Below are 22,073 nucleotides of genomic sequence, written 5' to 3'. Positions count from 1 at the left end.
ACTTTATTTTTGCAGATATCGAAACTGGAGATATAATATTTTGAGGTATAGGTTTCGTTTAGATACACCACTGTGATTTTTTTCACATTTTTTGGCTGCATAGATTCTGAGAACGAAACTTGTTATAGTATTTTGAGCCCTCACTCCCCTATGATTCACCCGAGATTAAATATGGGGCAAGTTTCGAAAAGTACTAATTGAGCCCTTTCATTTGATAAAAAATGTTGCACCCTTCTTTCGCATGTTTGGGAAAACCCTCCTTAAACTTAACACAAATTGGCGCTTCTTACTATATGTAAAGGGATCAACAGATCACATGCTCCAACCAACTTTCATGACAAATCGAGTGTGACAGACAGATGGACAGACTGACAGACTGACATCAACTCGATGCTAGTAAGGTTTTGTTTCACACAAAACCTTATATTGTCTTTGCTGAAGCAATCTCTTACGGGAACTGTATCATTCACACTGGAATGAATGTATCCTGAAGTTGCCAATAAGACGCTTTAATTTTAATCCTGAAAATAAGACTGCCCAGGAAAATACTCTGCGGCAAAGACTACTCTCTTGAAAACCTTAAAGTCGGGTTTGCTATTCATCCGGAAATGTTGATAACAATGATACTAGCATTGCATACAAAACAAAACATTTAATTGAACACCGGAAATTGCAAATATCTCAAATAAAAATACATCCGAAAGAGAACTTCGTGTTTTCGGAATGTTAACTCCAGTTTTCCACGTGCACAAAGCAGAGCATGCCAGTTCTAACTTCCACCCTTCGAGAACCGACGTGAATAATTTGGAAAAAAATCCAGCACTAATCAAGCGTTAATAATGTAATCTTTTATCAGAGTTACTTTTTCTGTCATCATCTGAAGATTGTTCTATAAAATGAAGCTGGATCCATTGGAAAGTTTTCATTGTTAGGTGAATCACTGAGCATTGGGCACGATTTAAATACGAGCCCTCGTCGATTTCGAGCGCCGTGTAGCACAGATTTTTCAAAGTGTCGCGGAACGGGAATAACGTCTTCCTTCTACTCTATAAAATCAAAGAAATCATTTTTTGATAGTTCGTGAATCGAGAGATTTGTGCAAATCATCAGTATAGTGACAGTGGTCTTTCTTGGTGCGGGAACATTTACAAGTGAATTCGAATAGGATGAACGAAGTTTCCATCGAAAGCAAACGGTTTTTGCAGAAAAGAAAAAGTCGACTTGCGCTAGGAATACGCTTGACTGTTTTTCTGTCAGTCGTTTCGTTCTTCTTGATATTTTCTGCTCCTCAACAGGATGAGTTTGAAGGTAATTTGACATGTTCGGTCGCAGTAGCACCCAAAAAGTACACTCAAAGCATTCACTTAAAAAAGTGTGCCATGACCAGTGGGTTCTTGCCACACTTGCACACTAGATACAAATATGCTTACTGAATGCGAGCTATGATTGCTGCTCCCTTTTCATTGTACTTCAACTTCCTGAGTCTAGCCCAAGTAATACAATTATCATATAGGCAGATTTGGATGATTCCTCGTTCTTTCGACGACGATTTCTATCAGATTGAGGGCGAACTCTCCCAAACGTTTTATTTCTGTCCGAGGATATACTTTCACTCTACGGCCCTCCCTTTGTTTCCTTCAATCGTATAAGCCGGTACGGATCGTAATCGAATACTGTCTGAATGGACTAGCAGAAAAACTAATCGTATTATCAGCAAGATCAGCAGATCTTAGGTGTCAGAACGTCATCTGTGAAAGTGTTATAAAAAATATCCCTGAAATGCGTTCCTGTGGCGCCCTAGAAAGAATGCGCCAGGAGACCAATAAATCCTTATCGGAAGTCACAAAGTTAAAGGCGTTTTCTTGGTTGACGCTAAGTCATGGACCAGCCTGATAATTCATGTTTTCCCTTTCAGTGCTAACAGGCAGATGAGCCTAAAGGTTTCTGCCAATTTTTCATGCAGTTATCAAAGATTGCAAGAAGGAACTTTGCTGAGGCTGTAGGGAGATTTTTAATGACGAAGCTTGGAATTCCATAAGATGTGGTTGACTTTTCTCCATTAAGCCGTGAAAAAAAGTACTTGTTAGAGGGTTTTTCAGCCATACCAATACTATACCAATGATAACCCATTTCAGAATTAGTTTTGAGAAATTAAGCGTGTGACCACTGTGAGATAAAGTATTGAGATTGAAAAATATACACGATCAAACGCATATCCGTAGATTTCTCAAAGTTGTTTGTTTTATTGTATTTTAAATCGCATTTCAATTTAAGCGGACTATCCTATTTAACTTAATAACTCGAAACATATTTCAACTGTATCCTTAAATCATTCAAAACGTATCTTTGAATCTTTGTTCGTAACCTTTTTCATAGTGATTGGGAAAAGTGGGAGAACAACCCGTGAGGTGAAGGGACAAATTTGAAATGACTTACACCGTAACCGTTAGGGTGCACGATCAAAAATCAAAAAAGGAAAATTTTACGTACTAGTAGTGACGCGTGGGTGCTATTAAAGAAAAAAATTTAAGGGAAAGGAAACAAAGATTACGTTGTAAACCTTGCACCTTGGTTTTGCGCCAGGTTGAAATGTTTTTAAAAGTTCGTGGCTTACGCGTCAAGGTCCTTTTTTTGGATAACGCCCCGTGCCATTCTCCTGAGAGTAAATTGCGAATAGAAACTGATCGACATTTGAGTAATGTTTTTCCAATCAAACGTGATAGCTCCGATCTATGTAGCCTAAATGACCTAAATGTTATCTGTATAAAGAGGATTATTGCAATGCGGAATAGAGGGAAAGTTAAAGAAACTAACGATATTTAACTCGCATTCAAATTGGAAGAAATTCGGCCAGAAATATTGTATGAATTAGTACGTTCATTGACGATCAGTCAAGAACTTTTTTTCTCTTTTGACATGGAAAAAAATAATTTTTCCGACGCAATTCGCAAGGTGAGGAGGTTCGTTTCGCCACAGCATGATGAAATAACATTTTGACATACAATTACATAAAAGATCACAACCAGGACAGTAGTCCTTCAAGCATTCTAGCCAAGAAGTGGTGAGGAGTGCAATCACACATCGCAACTACGGTGAATTTGTTCCACACTATAGATCAAAAAGAATTTTGAAACGTAGAAAGCCTGTTTTGCACACGAAACTAATATCCTTCCCCCGGAAATTGTGTACACTTTTTATGTGGGAAGTTGTTATACTGCAAAAGAATATAAGTTGCATATTATGTAAAATTTTGTAAAATTTTTCAAAAGAAAATAATGTTTCGAAATAATGAACACATTGGAAATAGTGAACAGGACCTGTATCTGCTGCGGTCGCATTTTATGAATGATGCAGATCTCTCAACATTAAAGTTGAAACCGTAGCCTGGCTAAGCCTGTAGCATGTTGAGTGCATGACGATGTTTACAAGTTCAACCTAAATAACCAGGCCATTAATAGAACATATAGGGGCTCAATGGTAGCCCATAGTACCCTACATTTACCTCCAGTATGGTAAGCTCGACTTTCCAAGTTTTTAGAACCCCATGGCTTACCGAATAAGGAAAATGAACATTCACCAGATATTAGTTTTTAAATTAATTGCAAAGTGGGAGTGTGGGGGTTAGAAAGGGGTAAATTATTTCAAAAACCCATTCTATTCATCATCATCAACGGCGCAACAACCGGTATCCGGTCTAGGCCTAAGGAACTCTAGAACATCCCGGTTTTGCGCCGAGGTTCACCAATTCGATATCCCTAAAAGCCGTCTGGCGTCCTGACCTACGCCATCGCTCTATCTTAGGCAGGGTCTGCCTCGTCTTCTTTTTCTACCATAGATGTTGCCCTTATAGACTTTCCGGGTGGGATCATCCTCATCCATACGGATTAAGTGACCCGCTCACCATAACCTATTGAGCCGGATTTTATCCACAACCGGACGGTCATGGTATCGCTCATAGATTTCGTCATTGTGTAGGCTATGGAATCGTCCATCCTCATGTAGGGGGCCAAAAATTCTTCGGAGGATTCTTCTCTCGAACGCGGCCAAGAGTTTGCAATTTTTCTTGCTAAGAACCCAAGTTTCCCATGAATACATGAGGACTGGCAAGATCATAGTCTTGTACAGCAAGAGTTTTGACCCTATGGTGAGACATTTCGAGCGGAACAGTCTTTGCAACCTGAAATAGGCCCTATTGGCTGACAACAACCGTTCGCGGATATCGGTTGTGATTTTCCATAGATAGGATAAATTGTCAACGATCTCAAAGTTGTATTCTCCTATCCTTATTCTTCCCATTTGACCAGTGCGGTTTGATGTTGTTGGTTGATTCATCTTCGGTGCTGACGTTGCCACCATATATTTTGTCTTGCCTTCATTGATGTGTAGACCACGATCTCGCCTCAATTGCCGCCTGCTCGATCTGGATGAAGGCAGTTTGTACGTCTCGGGTGGTTCTTCCAATGATGTCGATATCGTCAGCATAGGCCAGTAGTTGGGTGGACTTGAAGAGGATCGTACCTCTTGCATTTACCTCAGCATCACGGATCACTTTCTCGAGGGCCCGGTTAAAGGGCACGCATGATACGGCATCCCCTTGTCGTAGACCGTTGTTGATGTCGAATGGTCTTGAGAGTGATCCTGCTGCTTTTATCTGGCTTCGCACATTGGTCAGGGTGAGCCTAGTCAGTCTTATTAATTTCGTCGGGATACCGAATTCTCTCATGGCCGTGTACAGTTTTACCCTGGTTATGCTATCATCGGCGGCTTTAAAGTCGATGAATAGATGGTGCAACTGGTGTACATATTCCAACAGTTTTTCCATCGTTTGCCGCAGAGAGAAAATCTGATCTGTTCCTGATTTGCCTGGAGTGAAGCCTCTTTGGTATGGGCCAATGATTTTCTGAGCGTATGGGGCTATCCGGCCTAGCAAGATAGCGGAGAATATCTTATAGATGGTACTTAGCAACGTGATACCTCTAGAATTACTGCACTGTGTGATATCTCCCTTTTTATGTATGAGAAAGATAATGCCTCGTTGCCAATCGTCAGGCATTGATTCGCTGTCCCATACCTTGAGCACAAGTTGATCAACCACTTGGTGTAACTGGTCGCTTCCATATCTAACCAATTCGGCTGTAATTCCATCAGCTCCTGGTGACTTATGATTTTTTAGCCGATGAATTGCACGGACTGTTTCTCCTAAACTTGGTGGTGGCAGTATTTGTCCGTCGTCTTCAGTTGGCGGGACCTCCAACTCGCCGATGTTCTGGTTGTTCAGTAGCTCATCAAAGTACTCAACCCATCGCTCCAATATGCCGGAAATCCGATTTCCCTTTTTGACTCGGCAGGATGAGCTCGACGGAGTTCGTGATGAGTCTCTGCGCGTGCCCGCGTTCTTTGGGAATGCAACATTACTCGGTATGCGGCATTCTTCTGTTCCGCTGCTAGCTTACATTCATCGTCAAATCAGCCGTTCCGCCTTTTTTTTCCAACTGGGGCCGTATTAATGATAACGTTCTTCAGGTGGTTGTGAAGGTCATTTGTTGATGCTTCATCTCCAGGACCTCTGTTGACTACGGTTATTGCGGCATCCATTTCCCTCTTATAGGTGCCGCGGAGGGCTGTGTTGTGGATGGCTACAGTATCTACTCTCACCTGATTGATAGAGGGGATTCTAGGTGGTATTGTTGATCGAGCTCGGAGCACCATGCCAACGAGATAGTGATCCGAGTCTATATTGGCCCCCTATATGTTCTGACATTCATCAAGGCTGAGAGATGGCGACGTTCGATCAACACGTGGTCAATTTGGTTGAAAGTGGTCCCGTCTGGAGAGGCTCACGTATGTTTGTGGACCACTTTCCGCGCAAACCAAGTACTTCCTACAACCATTTCGTGTGACCCTGCTAATTGAATAATCCGCAGTCCGTTATCATTTATTTTTTCGTGTAAGCTATGGGAGCCAACGTATCGCCTGAATCCTTCCCTACTTGGCTGCTAAAATCCCCAAGTATGATTTTAGTATCATATCTGGGACAGGCTTCGAGGGTTCGTTCTACTGCCTCGTAGAACGTATCCTTCTCCGACTCTGCAGTCTCCTCTGTAGGGGCGTGAACGTTAATGAGGCTTATATTTCTAAACTTGCCTCGCAAGCGCAGTCGTTCGCTTATGTTTTCAAAGCGGATAACAGCAGGTTTTATTTTTTGGCTGACTAAGAAACCTACTCCGAGCACATGGTTTACTGGATGACCGCTATAATATATGGTGTAGCGGCTCTTCTCCAGGAAACCGGTCCCTGTCCATCGCATCTCTTATACCGCTGTTATATCAGCCCTATATTGAGACAGGGTATCGGCTAGCTGCTCATCAGCTTTATCTCTGTACAGGGAGCGCACGTTCCATGAGAAAATGGGCAAATCGTTAATCCGTTGTCATTGCCGGGTTCGTCGTTGTAAAGTCCATCCTGTCCGAGGGTCTTTTCGTGGCTCTGTAACATCGGTTTTCCGTGTAGAGTTGTCAGCCCTACCCAACCCCCAACCTGGAGGACCAGTTGGTACAGTTTGTCCCGTTTTTAGGCGCAGAAGACTCACCTTCATTCTTCTCCGTCTGCAGCTTTTCATTACGAAAGAGCTTCCAGCGGTCCCCACGTGGAGGTGGAGATAGGGTTTGGTAGTAGAGCTGTTGGTGTTGGTTCAGCAGGCATTTCCCAGGTTTTATGCTCCATCGTGGCTACCAATCCACGTTTCGCCCTGGGACCTATGCTACCCTTTGACCATTCTATTATCAAAAATCTGAAAAAATTGGGGTTGCCCGTGCACATGGTATCTAGGCCTTAAATTACTCCTCGTTACGATGTCTGCTCACATAAAAGTATGACCTTTAATAATATTTTATTATATTTTGAAAATATACTGCGAACTCCCCTTAAATTTATCCTAGATCCGATGTAAGGTAGACTTTAATAGGAAGCATCATTTCATCATCAAGTTTGTTGAAAATTCTACGATTATTAACAAAGTTATAGCTGGTCAAATTTTTTACTTTCACGTCAAATTACTACCCCTCACGAGACAAAATGTCAATACCACATCGAATTGGATATCGGACATATTCAACGCATATTTACTACGAGATATATATAAGAGGAACCATGCTTATTTTTATTTTTCCTCATCTTATGACGGATTGGTACCGCCTTTTTTATTTTCGTCTTTCTAAATGCCGCTTTGTGGCATATTTGTTCCTTTGTCCTGCACTTGATTTGTACCTTGCTGTTGACGGATAAGTAGCTGATTGGGAATTTTCTTTGTTGGTCTCAGCTTGTCATTTTCTAAAAAACGTCTGTTGATATTATAGTTACTTTTACATCGCCTTATATTCTCCATGATATTGCCACAACCGGGGCGATCAGTATTCGTACTCACTTTAGCTTTAACCTCAGACAAATTTGATAGCAGCGTTTGTTGTCGGTAAAAGGATACAGCAATGAAATATGTAGAAAATATACAAGTGGCATGAAATAATTGATTTCAAACGTTATTCAGGGCGGCTACTGCTTACACCTCAATTAATATGCCTTTTTAATGGGCGCGCATCACATGTTTCAGTCAAATTATCCATCGATTGATGGGTGTCCAACTTTCCACCCCAACCTTTTTCGTGCAGAAGGTGTAGAGAGAAAATTTAAATAGTTTCATATCTGAATTTTATGAACATTTCGCATTTCATTCAAAACGAGAATACTTTCTTGGAATATAATTCTAGATTTTTGATGCTTGTTGACGACGATGGTGGATAAAAATTCTATCGTTAAAAACCCCTAACGGGCCATGTAAGTCAATTATTGGGAGAGAGCAGATATGAAAATAAAGGTTTTATCACCATGCACGCCACCCTATATTTCTCGAGTTTTGTTACGATGTCTCGTGCCTTATACAGAGCCACCTGAACTCTCAGTTCTTTGGCATGACACCGTGTTTCCATTTTGCATACTTGAGCAAGGTATTATCGGATCTTACGTTAGCATTGAGATCTCTCGTTACTATGTCGTTGCCATAGAACTGTATTGAACTTCTTTATGGGAAACCTCCTGCTTCTCTGTTTGGGGAGAGCTCCTTGGTGCATAACGCTGCACTATTATAGCGCTTTTCAGCTCGAATCACAGCTCCTCAATTAAAACCCACTTTGGAAAGTGCAGTTTAGAAAAATTCTCCGCCGTTACGTACTGCGTGCGTACATTTCTATAGATGAGCGGAGTTCTCGCCACTTCTGCCGTTCAGTGCTCCTTTGTGACATCATTACCCAAGCCTCCCGCAGGTGGAATTAACTGACATAGATAACCACCAATGATGAGGAACTTCTTTTTGCATTGAAGATTGTGCGAGAGTAAAAGCTCTTAAATTGTTTATTTTAATGAATAGTGATAGTTGTTATAAATCCACAATATTATAACAAAATAAAACTTGCTAAATTGACCAGAAGATAATATACGCACGTTACAACTTTTTCCAGTGAATGCTGCACGAAGTCACGCTAGGAAGTTACTGAGTATAAACGAAACGTTTTCGGTGACAGAGTTGGGAATTTCCATTGCCGAGTTTAACGCAACCACACCCAATCCGGAAAACATAACCAACATAAGTTCGTCAAACATTACTGCGAACGCAAATGTCGAAATCGAAGCTAATTGCACTCGTCCTGCTATCCACGAGTTCCCGCAAGATGGATTCACACGAAGCCAACGGAAACATGGAGCCGTCGCAATCCACATTTTCCTTGCTTGCTATTGCTTTTGGCTTTTAGCTGTCATCTGCGATGATTATTTCGTACCTTCCATAGAAGTGATGTGCTTCAGTAAGTATTTTGATTATTGCTTGTGATTAAAAATGGTTAAATTTGCACATAATGTCCATACAGTCAACGACAAAAGTGTTCGTACACCTCATTCAATAATGTGAAACAAAATTCGGGTGCATTTATATTTAAAACCTACTTTTATTGGGAAAGTACATATAAAACAGAACTAGTTTTTTATCCATAATGACTTGACCCTTCACAATGTGTGCAGTCTTCTTGGAGAATCAAATGCTTTCCAGGACCAAAACTTTGCACACAAGGATGTAAATTTTGTTCGAGCAGGTCTTCATCTTGATGTCTATTCATTATACCTTCAATAAAAGCGAAACGAAAAAAAGCCCACTTTTTGTTGGCGCCTTGCAACTGTGCTGGGCTTACTGTTCCTTTTCACTAGTAAATAATTTTCTGCAAGGTACTCTGCGATTATAACCACCAGAATGAATAATTCTATAAATGGTTTTCGGATAAACAACTTTATTCGAAGCTTTTATTCTTATCCGGTAATTTCAAGGTTTTGGGTAAAACAAAACCTTATTAAAATCGGTTTACTGTCTGCCTGTCTGTCCATCACACGCATTTTTCTCGGAGACTGTAGCAGAGATTGACACCAAATTTGGTGAAAAGGTGTTTACTGTGAACGCTTACGCATACAGTGACTTACATCCTTTTACGTCGAATTTAAGGGTCCCCATACATGCAAAAGGGGGTGTAAATTTTGTTTCGCCAAATATAGTCGTGTGGGGTATCAAATGAAAGGTCTCGATTAGTACTTCCCGAAGGCGTTTTGACATTTGTTGGAAAGGTGGGGAGTGCAGGGGGTCGAAAGTGATCATTTCTTTAACGGACCCATTCCCAGAAACTACTCAACCGAAAAATTTGAAAAAAAAAATCCGGGGGCTGCCACTATATAGTGCCTGGGCTCCAAAATACCTTCCATACCGATATCTGTTCAAATAAATTTACTTTTTAATAATTGGCTGTACAACCTCCCTTAAGTTCATCTTAGCGCCACGAAATTGATGAAAGTGATGTAGGTTATTACATAGAGCATGATCCTACCAAGTTTGGTAGAAATCGCACTATTACTAACAAAGTTATAATAGGTCACAGTTGTCACTTCTTTGCAAATTCAAGACCATGAATGTCAATATAACCCGAAAGTGGATACTCTCATATAATATGTGCATGTATTACGTGCTACGTACTAATGAGACAAATGCACGGTCGATTGTGTTTATATAAGAAATACACAAAACCTTTCGTACCTGAAACGTCCAGCTTCCGGTTTCCCGACTTGTTTAATCTTCGTTCACTTTATCTAAAATTACTCTACATTCTCGACTAGAAACTTCTTTGGTCGACCGTTTTTCGGTTCATTTCCCACAAATCGGTATGTTAGGTGGTTGGTTGAATCAACTAACCACTGATTTTGACAGATAAATATCGTGTTGTGTTATATGTATATTCTATTGTTAAAACTACATTTCAATCACAAATGCACAATTTGGGGTTAGTACCTGGGCTAATTGACCTATGCGCCGACGTAGTTCTTTCGATATCAATGGAGGTGTTTGCAGCCCAGTGAGACTCTTCTGGCGCTGGGGATAAATAATCGAAGCTTGGTTCGGAAAACTGCATTTCCAGATATCAGAAAAAACGGCGAAGGCAGACTAAGAGCTATTAAAGGGATTTTTAGTGAGAAGAATTTTGTGCAATTCAATCATATTTGGACATATTTCGAATAACTATTGAGAATTTTTTGAAAATTTAAGCTAAAAATAAAAGGTTTGTGTGACAATGTTCCGGTGAAGGTCATAACTAGACTTCTCCAACTGAGGAATGTGTAGCGACTCCAATTTTATATTCCCGCAAATGTCAAAAAGGTCACTTTGAGAAAAATGCGTTTGAAAATTGTTTGAAAAATCCCCTTCTGGATATGAAGATATTTATCACCCTTAATTACGATTCCGTCAGCACTGATCCCTATTTTTTCTCAATTTAGCATGCAAATACATAAAGCCACTACTATTGAAGTTCCACTAAATAGTGTGGAATATGAGTACCAATAGCAATGATATCTCGTACCGATCTTTTTTCGGTGATAATGTTCTGTGGACTTGTTAAAATAGTCACTTTGAAAGATACTAATTAAACCCTTTCTCTTGACAATCCATATAATCATATTTTAAGAAACCCATTGTCGCATATAAGGGTGACCCTCCCTTGATTACCACCAAATGATTAACAGAGCAATGAAAAGAGCAGCAACCTCTTTGTGAACATAATTTATTAGTTTGGTTGTTCATTTATTGTGAGGTTGGCCAGGCCAGCAAGTTACAAATAATCGTTGCTATTCAAAAATGCTGACAGGGAAAGAGATAAATATAATTGGAGGTTTCGCACTATACTAAATCCTACCTGATCTCTCTTGGTGACAGGTCACCTGACAGGCCAATCAAGATGTAGTTAAAAACAAAGTAATCGTGTTGAGTCCTAAGCCTCGGAGAAATACTAGGGCGTTCACCTCAGTTGACAGTCCTGTTGAGAAATGGGCAAGTGTTCTTGATGCTTGAACGGTATCATGACGTATGTAAATTAGTCCGAGCAAAACAAATACGTGTTTGCACGCTAAATATCGGCACCCTCAATGGAAAGGCGGAGAAACCCCCAAGAGAACCTTTCGAAAAATGCATTGATATCTGTGCTCTACAAGAAACCTGGCCTGGTGCCAAAAGCTTTAACATAGAACACAAACGCGATAAAAGTGGCTATAAACTTTTCTGTTTTTGGTACCTTCTGGCAACTTCTTGATACAAAGACCTGGTACGTACCTACTGATGACTACACCATCACTGCAGGTGACCTTTATTTTCATATATATATATAAGTATATAAGTAGGTGAAAACGCAGATGGCAACCGGTGCCATAGGGGAAAAGGGGTTGGAGCCCGTAATGAGGGTGTGGCCGCATGACTTTGTATTTATGAATATTTGGTTCATCTTCCTACATTTTATAGTGGGAACAGTAAAACGCAAATCGATTATATTTTCATAAGGCGACGACATTTTACCACCGTCACTGACTGCAAAACCATTCATTATGAGACCATTGCACATTAACATCGGCCGTCGATTGCTGTCTGGCGAATCAAGCCACCGATAAAACAGCGTGAGGATCGCAGTGGCCGCCACATATTAAGTGGTGACGATTTCGTGAGAAATCATTCACCCTCTCACGCGATTACCAACCATTACGAATATGGAAGAAGCGTGGAAAGAGGCTAAAGACACGATTCACAAAGTTTCCCTCGGGGTCACCAAGCCAGATAATCGGTTCATCTTATGAACCGAGGTACTTAGCTCTGGAATACCGATGTTCAAATTCTCGACGATAAAATGTTGGCCAATTGGCAAATTTATAAGAATGTCAACCGAGAAGCAAGCTGTGACCCAAGCGGTCCATTACAAAAATCATTACGATACGAACTGAATACTCGAGATGGCGAGAGAGATCTGTATTCACTTGCCAAAAGCGGTCACCAGCGCATAGGATATCAAACAATTCTGTTGCGATCATGACAAGAACGGTACTTTGCTCACCGACCGACGAGTAGTGGTGAAAATATCCCGAGCAGATTTCAACGGAAAACTTTGTCCATCCTCCATTTCCACAAGCATTGTCGAAATTTGGATCAATTCCACCTGTCCGCGCCACTGGAGTCAAGGAAGTAATAAAACGAATAAAATCCACGATAGCCACAGGACCTCACGACATCGCATCTGAGTCCTGGAAAGTGAGGAGTCGGGATCTAACACTGTGGCTCAGTGAAAAGAAAGGTCCAGTAGAATATTCAAATTATCGTTCGATCCGATTGCTGTCCCATACAATTCTTGAAAACCGTATTCGCGAGATCGCTCAAATAACGGTGAATTAAACCGGGTTTCTCAAGAACTGCGGAACTACTGACGCAATAGACGTTGCGCGATTACACATGGAGAAACCCCGTAAGAAGCATCGTCCTCTTTACATTGCGTTTCTGGATCTGGACAAAGCGTTTGACCGTGTGCCTTATGAACTCATTTGGTATGTTGTACGACAACATTTAGTGCAAAAAGAACTCGCGCGCTCGATTAAATTACTCTACCACGATTCTAAAAATAAAGTACGAAGTAAAGCAAGTGTATCAAAACCGCTTCGTTTCTCTGTTGGTGTTCATCTCACCACTCCTCTCTGTTCTTTTTATAGACACCGTCACACGGGACATCCAACGGCCAACGCCCTAAACACTGCCCTATGCAGATGATGTTTTCCTAGCATCTAATGGCAAAAATAATCTCGAGCAACTTGTCCAAAAATGGAATGATCGCCTCATACAAGACGGTCTCAGATTAAATCTAAATAAAACTGAATTTTTGACAAGCGATCCTAACTAGATATCAATATCACACTAAAATGAGTAGTCTGACATGCTTAATACATATACATAACGGGCTACGAACAAATGGGATAGTTCTACACTCAATATACTCACAGAAGAAACAAACAAAACCTTTCATACCTGAAGCGCCAACCTTCCGATTTCCTGAATTGGTTTCTTTCTTGTAAAGTATATCTTTGACAGCATGAAGCACTTCTCGTGTACTGATGAAGTTTCTCTCGTACTGTCTCAGGCTAGAGTAGGTGATAGAAACTTGGCACTTCGGAATAACAGTGGCGGTCACTTTCCAAAAAGGTTACGTTATACCTTCTTTAACCTAATGCAATCGGGAGATGTCGTGTGTTATTAGGGCTTTGAATGAAGACGGAGGGTAGGATTCAGTTTACTGTCTCTTTTGGTTATCACAATTGTTTTATTTCACTTATTCAATACAATTCAATAAATATCTACTTCATAACGATGTCTGATACAAAATTTTTTTTTTCAGCCTTGCAGATGAAAGAGGATGTTGTGGGGGCAACTTTCATGGCGGCAGCAACATCAAGTCCAGAGTTGTTCATTAACTGTATTGGGACGTTCATCACGAAAGGCGATATCGGTGTGGGTACTATCGTGGGATCTGCAGTTTTCAATATTCTCGCCGTCCCTGCTTGCTGTGGCCTCTTCGCGGGGCATGTAAGTTTTGATACTGAAAATCAATAGTAAACGCATATTCTAGGACTCAAATTGTGATAGTATGCTTTGGGTTTCCACAGATTGTGTACCTCGATTGGTGGCCAGTTAGCAGAGATTGCTTAATGTATTGCATCGCCGTTTTTGGATTAATTGGGACGCTCTATGACGGCGTCATCATGTGGTATGAAGGTTTGCTTCTGACTATTGCATACTTCTTTTATATGTTTGGTAAGTAATTTATATTTGGCGAATATTCATAATATTTTGTATAGTAGGACAAAATTCTGGGAACGTACATTTTTTTCATCATTTTGATCGAAATGATTAACGTGATAATAGAAATACATTGTATGTATGGAGGCAAGTATGGGGATCCATAGTATAATCATTCCAATTCTATAATAATAATAATAATGCTGAGTGGATCACCGCCGAAGGCACCCGCCATGCCAATACACCTGGCATGAATTTTGCGGATGTTACCGAAGAGGAAGTTCGACGAGCCATAAACATCTCGAAGAACTGGAGGGGCCCAGGTCTGGATCGGGTGCCAAATTTCTGGTATAAGAAATTTACCAGCGTACACAGTCGGTTGGCACGCAGTATAAATGAGGTCATAAGTCGGCCGGAGGAATTTCCACCTTTTCTCACTGCGGGGATTACCTATCTTATCCCTAAGAGGGACACGGTGCAGGACCCCGCAGACACAAGACCGATCACTTGCTTACCAACCCTCTACAAATTCATCACGTCCATTATTAGTGGAAGGATCAATGCGCACCTCGAGACCAACAACATTCTGTCCGAGGAGCAGAAGGGCTGCCGAGTTGGGTCAAGGGGTTGCAAAGAGCAACTCATTATCGACTCGGTAGTTGTAGGACAAGCAACTAGAGACCAAAGAAACCTCTTCAGTTGCTATATCGATTATGCCAAGGCTTTTGATAGCGTTCCGCATACCTGGCTAATCGACATCCTACATCTATATCGCATTGATCCGAAACTAATAAAGTTTTTGGCGACAGTCATGGAAGGGTGACATACCACCTTATCAGTCCGTACATCTGAGGGTGCTAATACCTCAGAGCCCATTCGTATACGGAGGGCATCTTCCAGAGGGTATTCGTTGAGTCCCCTTTGGTTTTGTATGGCACTGAACCCCCTTTCATGGCTACTGAATGATGCTAGAGGGCATGGTTTTGCAATAAAGTATGGCCTACGTGCTAAGTGCGAACTGACCCACTTGATGTACCTAGATGACATCAAGCTGTATGCTGGTACTGACGACCATCTTAGAAGTCTGTTGCGAATAATAGACATGTTCACCCGTGATATTCGGATGGAGTTTGGATTAGGCAAGTGTCGAATCCAAGCCATCCGCAAAGGTCATCACGAGCCGCATGCCGGACATAGCATTGGTGACCTCCACATCGAAGCTATGACCGAGACCGACTTCTACAAGTACCTAGGAATTCTGCAAGGAACACATGCTCGAGTTGGTGATTTGAAGGAAGCTCTGCTGCCCGAATTCCTGCGACGTGTAAAGCTGGTGCTGAAATCGCATCTCTCGGGGAAGAATAAAATAAGCGCGTTGAATGTATTCGCTATCCCCTCACTGGCTTATGCATTCGGAATATTTCCGTGGACGAAGACCGACCTGGAAAACGTCCAGCGGCGGATACGGACAACTATGTCCAAATCCCGAATGCATCACCCAAAGTCTGCCGTGGAGCGGATGAACCTGCCTCGTGACATCGGAGGTAGAGGCGTGGTTGACGTGGCGCCACAACATCATCGCCAAGTCGACTCGCTGTGCGCTTATTTTTACAGCAAAGAGCAGGCGAGTCCCTTGCATGCGGCTGTCTGTAAGGCAGACTGTGGACTGACTCCACTTAACTTGAAGGATCGATCCTTCAATCCTCTGAGTGGGGTGAAGTTGGACCAAGAGCGGATCGATGAATGGAAGTCGAAGGCAATGCACGGTAAACACGTGAATTGTCTTTGGCAGCCATTTGTCGATTTGCATCTGTCGAACAGATGGCTGTGTGCTGGGGAGCTCTTTGCTGAGACGGAGGGGTTCATGTGTGCCATTCAGGATGGCGTGGTCGCCACCCGAGCTTATAAAAAGCTCATCATGAAAGAACGGGTGGAGAACGACCAGTGCAGAATGTGTGGTTCGGCGTTAGAGACTTTGGACCATCTCATTTCTGGCTGTACTGTTATGGCACCGGTGCAATACATCACCAGGCATAATGCTGTATGTAAGGTTATCCATCAAAACCTTGCATACAAGCATGGGCTGATCACGGGGGCATGTCTGGTTTACCGATATGAGCCGCAGGCAGTACTTGATAGTTCTGCTTACAGCATATATTGGGACCGGCAAGTTCTGACTGTTCGCCATACCGCACACAACAAGCCTGACGTACTGTTAGTTGACAAGACGGGTCGCTCCGCGTATATTATTGATGTTGCTATCCCCCATAATAGCAACATTGAACGGAAATACGTGGAGAAGAAGGTGAACCATTGGCGCGGGAAATCAAAAAAATTTGGCGTTTCGAGCGGGTGGTTGTAGTTCCCATAATATTGTCAGCTACAGGTATTGTACCTAAATCCCTGACGGCTTCCCTTGATGTCCTGGGACTTTCGCACAGTCTGGTTCAAACCATTCAGAAGTACACCATTCTGCATACGTGCTCGATGTTGCGGGGAGTACTCGACGGATTCTCCCACTGACCTACCACCGGCCACCACCACCAGTGCCCCTTTAGTTTTTCAGTAGGTAGGATCGTCCGAGCCTAAATGCTTGGCACTTAGTACTAGTATTAGGTAAAATCCGGCATCTGCCGAGATTGGGATAACTCGGAAATAATAAGTGGTCGAACCTGCCCAGAAAAGGAAATAAATTTTTAATTTGAAATAATGAAAACTTGTTGTTTCTTTTTCGTTGGTGTGAATATTTATTCTTGCAAATATCGATATTTCGGGAACCACTTGTTCCCTTCATCAGTGCTAACAAGTTCGTGAACTCGGTATCGGTACTTGCAAGAATAAATATTCACACCAACGAAAAAGAAACAAGTTTTTATTATTTCAAATAATTAATCGTGGGAAACACCGCATAATTTTACTCAGACAATTTTTAATTTTGCGGACTCGGCATTGCACCTGAAATTTCTTTGTTAACGCTATCGAAAGCTTTCTCAAAATGGATGAAAAGCGAGTGAAGTGGAAATCTGAACTCATCAGTGCGCGTTCCAAAATGATACGCAAGATGTTGATGTAGTCAGTGCGATCAAGCTTTCAAGATGTTCCTTGATGCATTCCAAAATTATTTTAGCCATTATCTTCGCGACTGCAGTTAGCAGGCGAATAAGCCTCCAATTGTCACCCTAAAATCGGGTGCCGTTTTTCGGAATCTCTACCATCCCCTTCTTCGACTCTCTGGATTCCCAGAATTTTCATATAAGTGCAACTATCTGCTCTGCAGAAATTGCAATAGCGGCAACAATATAGACTATAACATAAAGCATGATCCTTCCAAGTTTGGGGAAATCACAGTATTATTAACAAAGTTATGGATATTCTCACATAATACAGTATATGCATAGATTACGTGCTACGTACTAATGTTACTCACTCATGCACACTCAAATGTCTTTATAAAAGAAATATACAAAACCATCTAGCATCTAGCTTCCGGTTTCCCGACTTGTTTATTCCTTTTTGGTGGAATGGGTTTGGTAGAATTTTTCGAAACGGGTCCAGTTTTATGATCTCTATCTCTATCTCAACAATATTTATATCAGAATTTGCAGAAGAAAACAGATGAATTTTTTAATGCAATAAAATCCTGCAATTATGTTGTCTCTTTACTTTTAGCAATGTATTGTAACGATGCCATGGCAAGAAAAGCTCGACGTCTGGTCGCGAAATGTCGCCATCGGACGAAGATACACCCTTACAAGGAGGTGACCGAGATTTCTCCCTTACTTGAGTGTAATGGAAACGGCATAAAGATCTCAAATGGAAACGGGTTTACAATGAATGGTTTATACCACGGTGACAAGTCTATAATTAGCGATGACTCTATCAGCAGTGATAGTGACAGAAGTGGTAATTGCATGTAAGGTCTAAATTTAGAGCTTTATAAAAGTATCTATCGCATTTTCAGAATTAGCAGATGATCCTTGGAGCCGGCGGGATAGCAATTTATGCACATTTCTATTACGATGGCCCATTACTTTGGTGTTGTGGGCAACTATCCCCGACTGCCGCAAAAGGCCCCAGTTAAAAGCGGTGACGTTTTTGCTTTCAATTGTGTGGATTGGCATCACGTCGTACTTAGTGGCTTTTTTCATAACAATTATTGGTAAGTGACTAAAATGCTTGTAAAATATTGACTTGAATGCTTTCTCAACCGTTATACATTGCTTCATAGTTCTACTTTTGTTTTCGAAAATGATAGCAATCTAGAATCCTTCTAATATGTCTTCCACTGCGTTAAGTAGTACAGTACATTTGATAGTATTAATGTGACCAAGTTCTTCGCAGTAGATACAGGTTCACTGCAAAGTATGATGGATATAAGTACACCTTTTCTCATTCATTAAAAATTTTTTTTTCTGCCTCAGACTCGTTATATATTGCATAAAGTGATGATTTTGCAGTATGGGCTGGAAACAATGGTTAAAGTTTCAGGTTTCAGAACCCTGAGGGGTCAAGTACGTCTATCTAACGTCCGGAGCGGGAAGGAAAATTATATCTCCCTTTCTGAAATTACACAAGTAATCCAATTTTGTTAAAGTGTCTCTATTCCGAGAATCCAGGAAACCTTCGGACCCGGGAAAATCACCCGCCGTTCCGAACTCTTGCAACAGGTTCCTGTTTACTCCTTTGTGTGTATACAGTATACACAAAGTCTCTTCTGCGTACTGTTGTTTCAAGGTTTTGTATGAAGCCCATACAAGAGTGAGGGTTCAAAGTGTGTGTCTCAGGTCTCGTTCTCAGAACCCATTCAACCGTGCATCTATGCAACATCTAGGCCTCAAAATACATCCCATTACGATATCTGCTCAAATAGAGCTAATAATAGCATACCGTATTTTAGTAATATACCCGAAAACCCCCCGCGTAGGAGTACAAAATTTGGTACTATTATTACTTTGATAATAATATAACACACAATTTTGCAAAATTCGAAAAAATTCGACTATTATTAACAAAGTTATGAAGGTCACAATTGTGGATTTTACGTGAATTTAGTGTATGAACTGCGGAGTTGGAGTTCGGAAGTTCATATATCATGGAATATTTTCATTTTTTAGGTACGTACGAAAGGGAAAACGTGCATAGCAACTTTCTCACACAAGATGGACACATAATCTTTATATTCCGACTTGCCATACAATTTTTTTCGATGAGACTTTGTTCCATTTCCATTATCATGACACTTAAGCTGCGCAAGTGATAATTCTCACCAGATAGATTTGAAGCTGCATCTTTCTTCGGCCAGTTTGGTGCTATAGCCACTAAACCCTCCGAACGGCAATCAACAGACACCACGGTCATACGAAATACATAAGTACTCAGAAAGGAGGTAAAAGCAGTTGTGTATGTTGTGTTTTTTTCCAGGAACAACCATAACGTTAACTTTACGTACAATCTGTTGGGTACAGTGCAAAAAGAGTCAACGAGATAGGATAAAATAAAATTCTTGCCGAAGGCGAAAAGCAAAAAATACTCTATTTTTGTTTGCAAAATTGAAATCCGGACAGTGCCAAAAAATCGTAACAATAACATTAAAAGCTCAAAAAATGACTAGTTAATACTCCGTATGGAGACTTTTAGTATATGATCACTGGGGAGTGGCGTGGATTTGACCAAATATTGGATATATTCGGCTGGAAGTTTCCTCCATTATTCGAGGAGACGTTCCATCAAATATTTTTCTTCGAAATGGTACCTTCGCGGACTTACCGTCTATATAATCATGCAGGATCTCAATATTATTGCATTCTGAAGATTTTGACACTGTCGGGATTTCAATTTTGCATACGAAAACGGAGTTTTCTTTGTTTTCCGTCCTCAGCAAGGGTTTGATTTGATCCTTTTTCGTTGATTTTTTTGCATCGTGTCCAACCGACTGTACGCTCCTTTTACCCCTTTTCTGAGCAGTTATGTATTCGGAGTTCACTTTGCTCATTGTATATATAGTAGTTCAACCAGCACTTATTCAAAAGTTTACTCAGCACTACCCGTTAGAACAAAATGGCGCAACTGATCACGACGAACCGACCACGACACCAACGAGACAAGGGCTAAAGAAGTAGAAAAGAAAGTAGATGTATTAACAAAATTTAAATGCATGCTTCTTGGTTAATGTGAAAGTATGAAAAAATAAATTTATTCATTTTCTGGAATAAGCATTCAATAACTCATAAGCTAAAATCGTATAATGGAGGAAAATAACAAGTCACAGCTAATTCCAACCAGCTGACAAAACATCGAAAACTAAAATTTATTTTTCTAATTCAAAGTTTGGTGTGATCCCCTTTTAGTCGATGAAGCTTGCAGCCTTTTTGATACGGATACAGACAATTTCCATTTAGTTTGCGGAATTATTATCTAATTGGTTGTGCCATTTTTTGTGCAAACAAAAGACGTCTTTGCTGGGTCTTCTTACTTATAAAGGGTTTTTGCATCGCTACCATACCATTAAAGTCATGTTTCCCGACGACTAGGCGAATAGTTTCTTCACTACAAAATTAAACCAACTTATCCTCAACCGCACTGGCCAGTTTGGAAGCAAATGCTGAAAGGAATAAAAATGCGTTTAAAATTCTCCGCAGTTTTTTTTTTTTCAAATTCTATTCACTTGTATAAAACGTAATATTATTATACTATTATATTGAGGAAGCTTATCCGTACACATCATAGGCACTAAACCACATGTAGATACTATCTAGATCTTTTACCCCTGAAAACTCGCAACTTAAATCATCCTGTAGCAAACAAAAAAAAAAATACGAATGATTAATTGCTTTCCATATAATATTCAGCCTGATAGCTAATATTATATGTGTAATGATATTAACCAAGCACGACTATTTCACACCTTTTTTCCGTTTTAGGAGATACGTTGAACATCCCGGATTCAGTCATGGGATTGACAATATTAGCCGCCGGAATGAGCGTTCCCGAGGCAGTCTCAAGCGTTATTGTGACAAATCAAGGCCACGGTGCAATGGGAATCAGCAACTCCATCGGATCAAATACTTTCGACATACTGCTTTGTTTGGGCCTGCCCTGGTTCATTAAGGCCTATTTTGCACCTGCTGTTCCTGGTGAGCACTGGATAATCCTGAATTCAAGTGGACTAACTTATTCGGCAATATCGTTATTGACAACCCTCTTTGGTCTCTACATCGCGTTTGCAGCGAATAAATTTAAGCTAGATTGGAGGATTGGTGTTGCTTGTACTGTCATGTATGTCGGTTTCTTGATCCTTGCAACAATGATTGAACTGAATTTATTTTTTGCTGTCAATTTACCAGTCTGTGATCATTAGACATTTGTTTACTTTTTTTTGGATTTTAAGTATATGTATTTAATACGTACACATAAGGTTTTTTTAATAAAAACAAACATAAATATCATGATGTTTTTCTAAACCACACCCGAGCGGGCTCAATTAGGGCTTATTAAAAGTGACCTAACTTACAATATCAGTTGGAAATTCAAGAAGTTAGGACTGAAGATGTACATCATTAAGTGGAACTGGTCTTCAGAACCTATTGTGTAAAATCTAGGTTTCAAAATATATCCCATTCCGGTATCTCCTCAAATAAAATCAAGAACAGTACCCCATTATGGTTTGGAATTTTGCTGCATCTCCTTAAATTTATCCTAAAAACACAAAATTTGCAGCATTATAGAATATGGTATAAAGTGTGATACGGACGGAGATGGTGACCCTACCACTATCAACAAAGTTGGTTGGTGTGATTTGCCCGCATGCCAAGATAATATACGGTCAATTAAAAAGTTGGACAGTTACCGTAATACACTTTATGGTCAAATATCTCGAAAGCCAGATGGTCTT

The 22,073-nt window shown here is 40.7% G+C and overlaps 1 protein-coding gene across 1 annotated transcript; it reads left to right on the top strand.

Moving 5' to 3' along the window:
• Positions 1–914: 914 nt before the first annotated feature.
• LOC119655475 (sodium/potassium/calcium exchanger 3-like) lies at positions 915–21,625 on the top strand. The gene is made up of 7 exons (XM_038061375.1): positions 915–1,308; positions 8,511–8,852; positions 13,782–13,969; positions 14,050–14,197; positions 17,852–18,085; positions 18,144–18,341; positions 21,103–21,625. Exons 1-7 carry the CDS (start codon positions 1,167–1,169, stop codon positions 21,537–21,539), a joined length of 1,689 nt encoding a protein of 562 aa, XP_037917303.1. The 5' UTR covers positions 915–1,166; the 3' UTR covers positions 21,540–21,625.
• The last annotated feature ends 448 nt before the right edge of the window (positions 21,626–22,073 follow it).

Source organism: Hermetia illucens, chromosome 4 (genome assembly GCF_905115235.1).
Source record: "Hermetia illucens chromosome 4, iHerIll2.2.curated.20191125, whole genome shotgun sequence".
Taxonomy (NCBI): Eukaryota; Metazoa; Arthropoda; class Insecta; order Diptera; family Stratiomyidae; genus Hermetia; species Hermetia illucens.
The sequence above is the reverse complement of the archived record's forward strand: the minus strand, read 5'-3'. Positions and strand labels throughout refer to the sequence as shown.

Coding starts and splice junctions, on each gene's coding strand:
- LOC119655475 (XM_038061375.1), top strand. CDS start 1,167: ATGAACGAAGTTTCCATCGAAAGCAAACGGTTTTTGCAGAAAAGAAAA. Junction 1,309..8,510: donor TCAACAGGATGAGTTTGAAG/GTAATTTGACAT, acceptor AACTTTTTCCAG/TGAATGCTGCACGAAGTCAC. Junction 13,970..14,049: donor GTGGCCTCTTCGCGGGGCAT/GTAAGTTTTGAT, acceptor GGGTTTCCACAG/ATTGTGTACCTCGATTGGTG.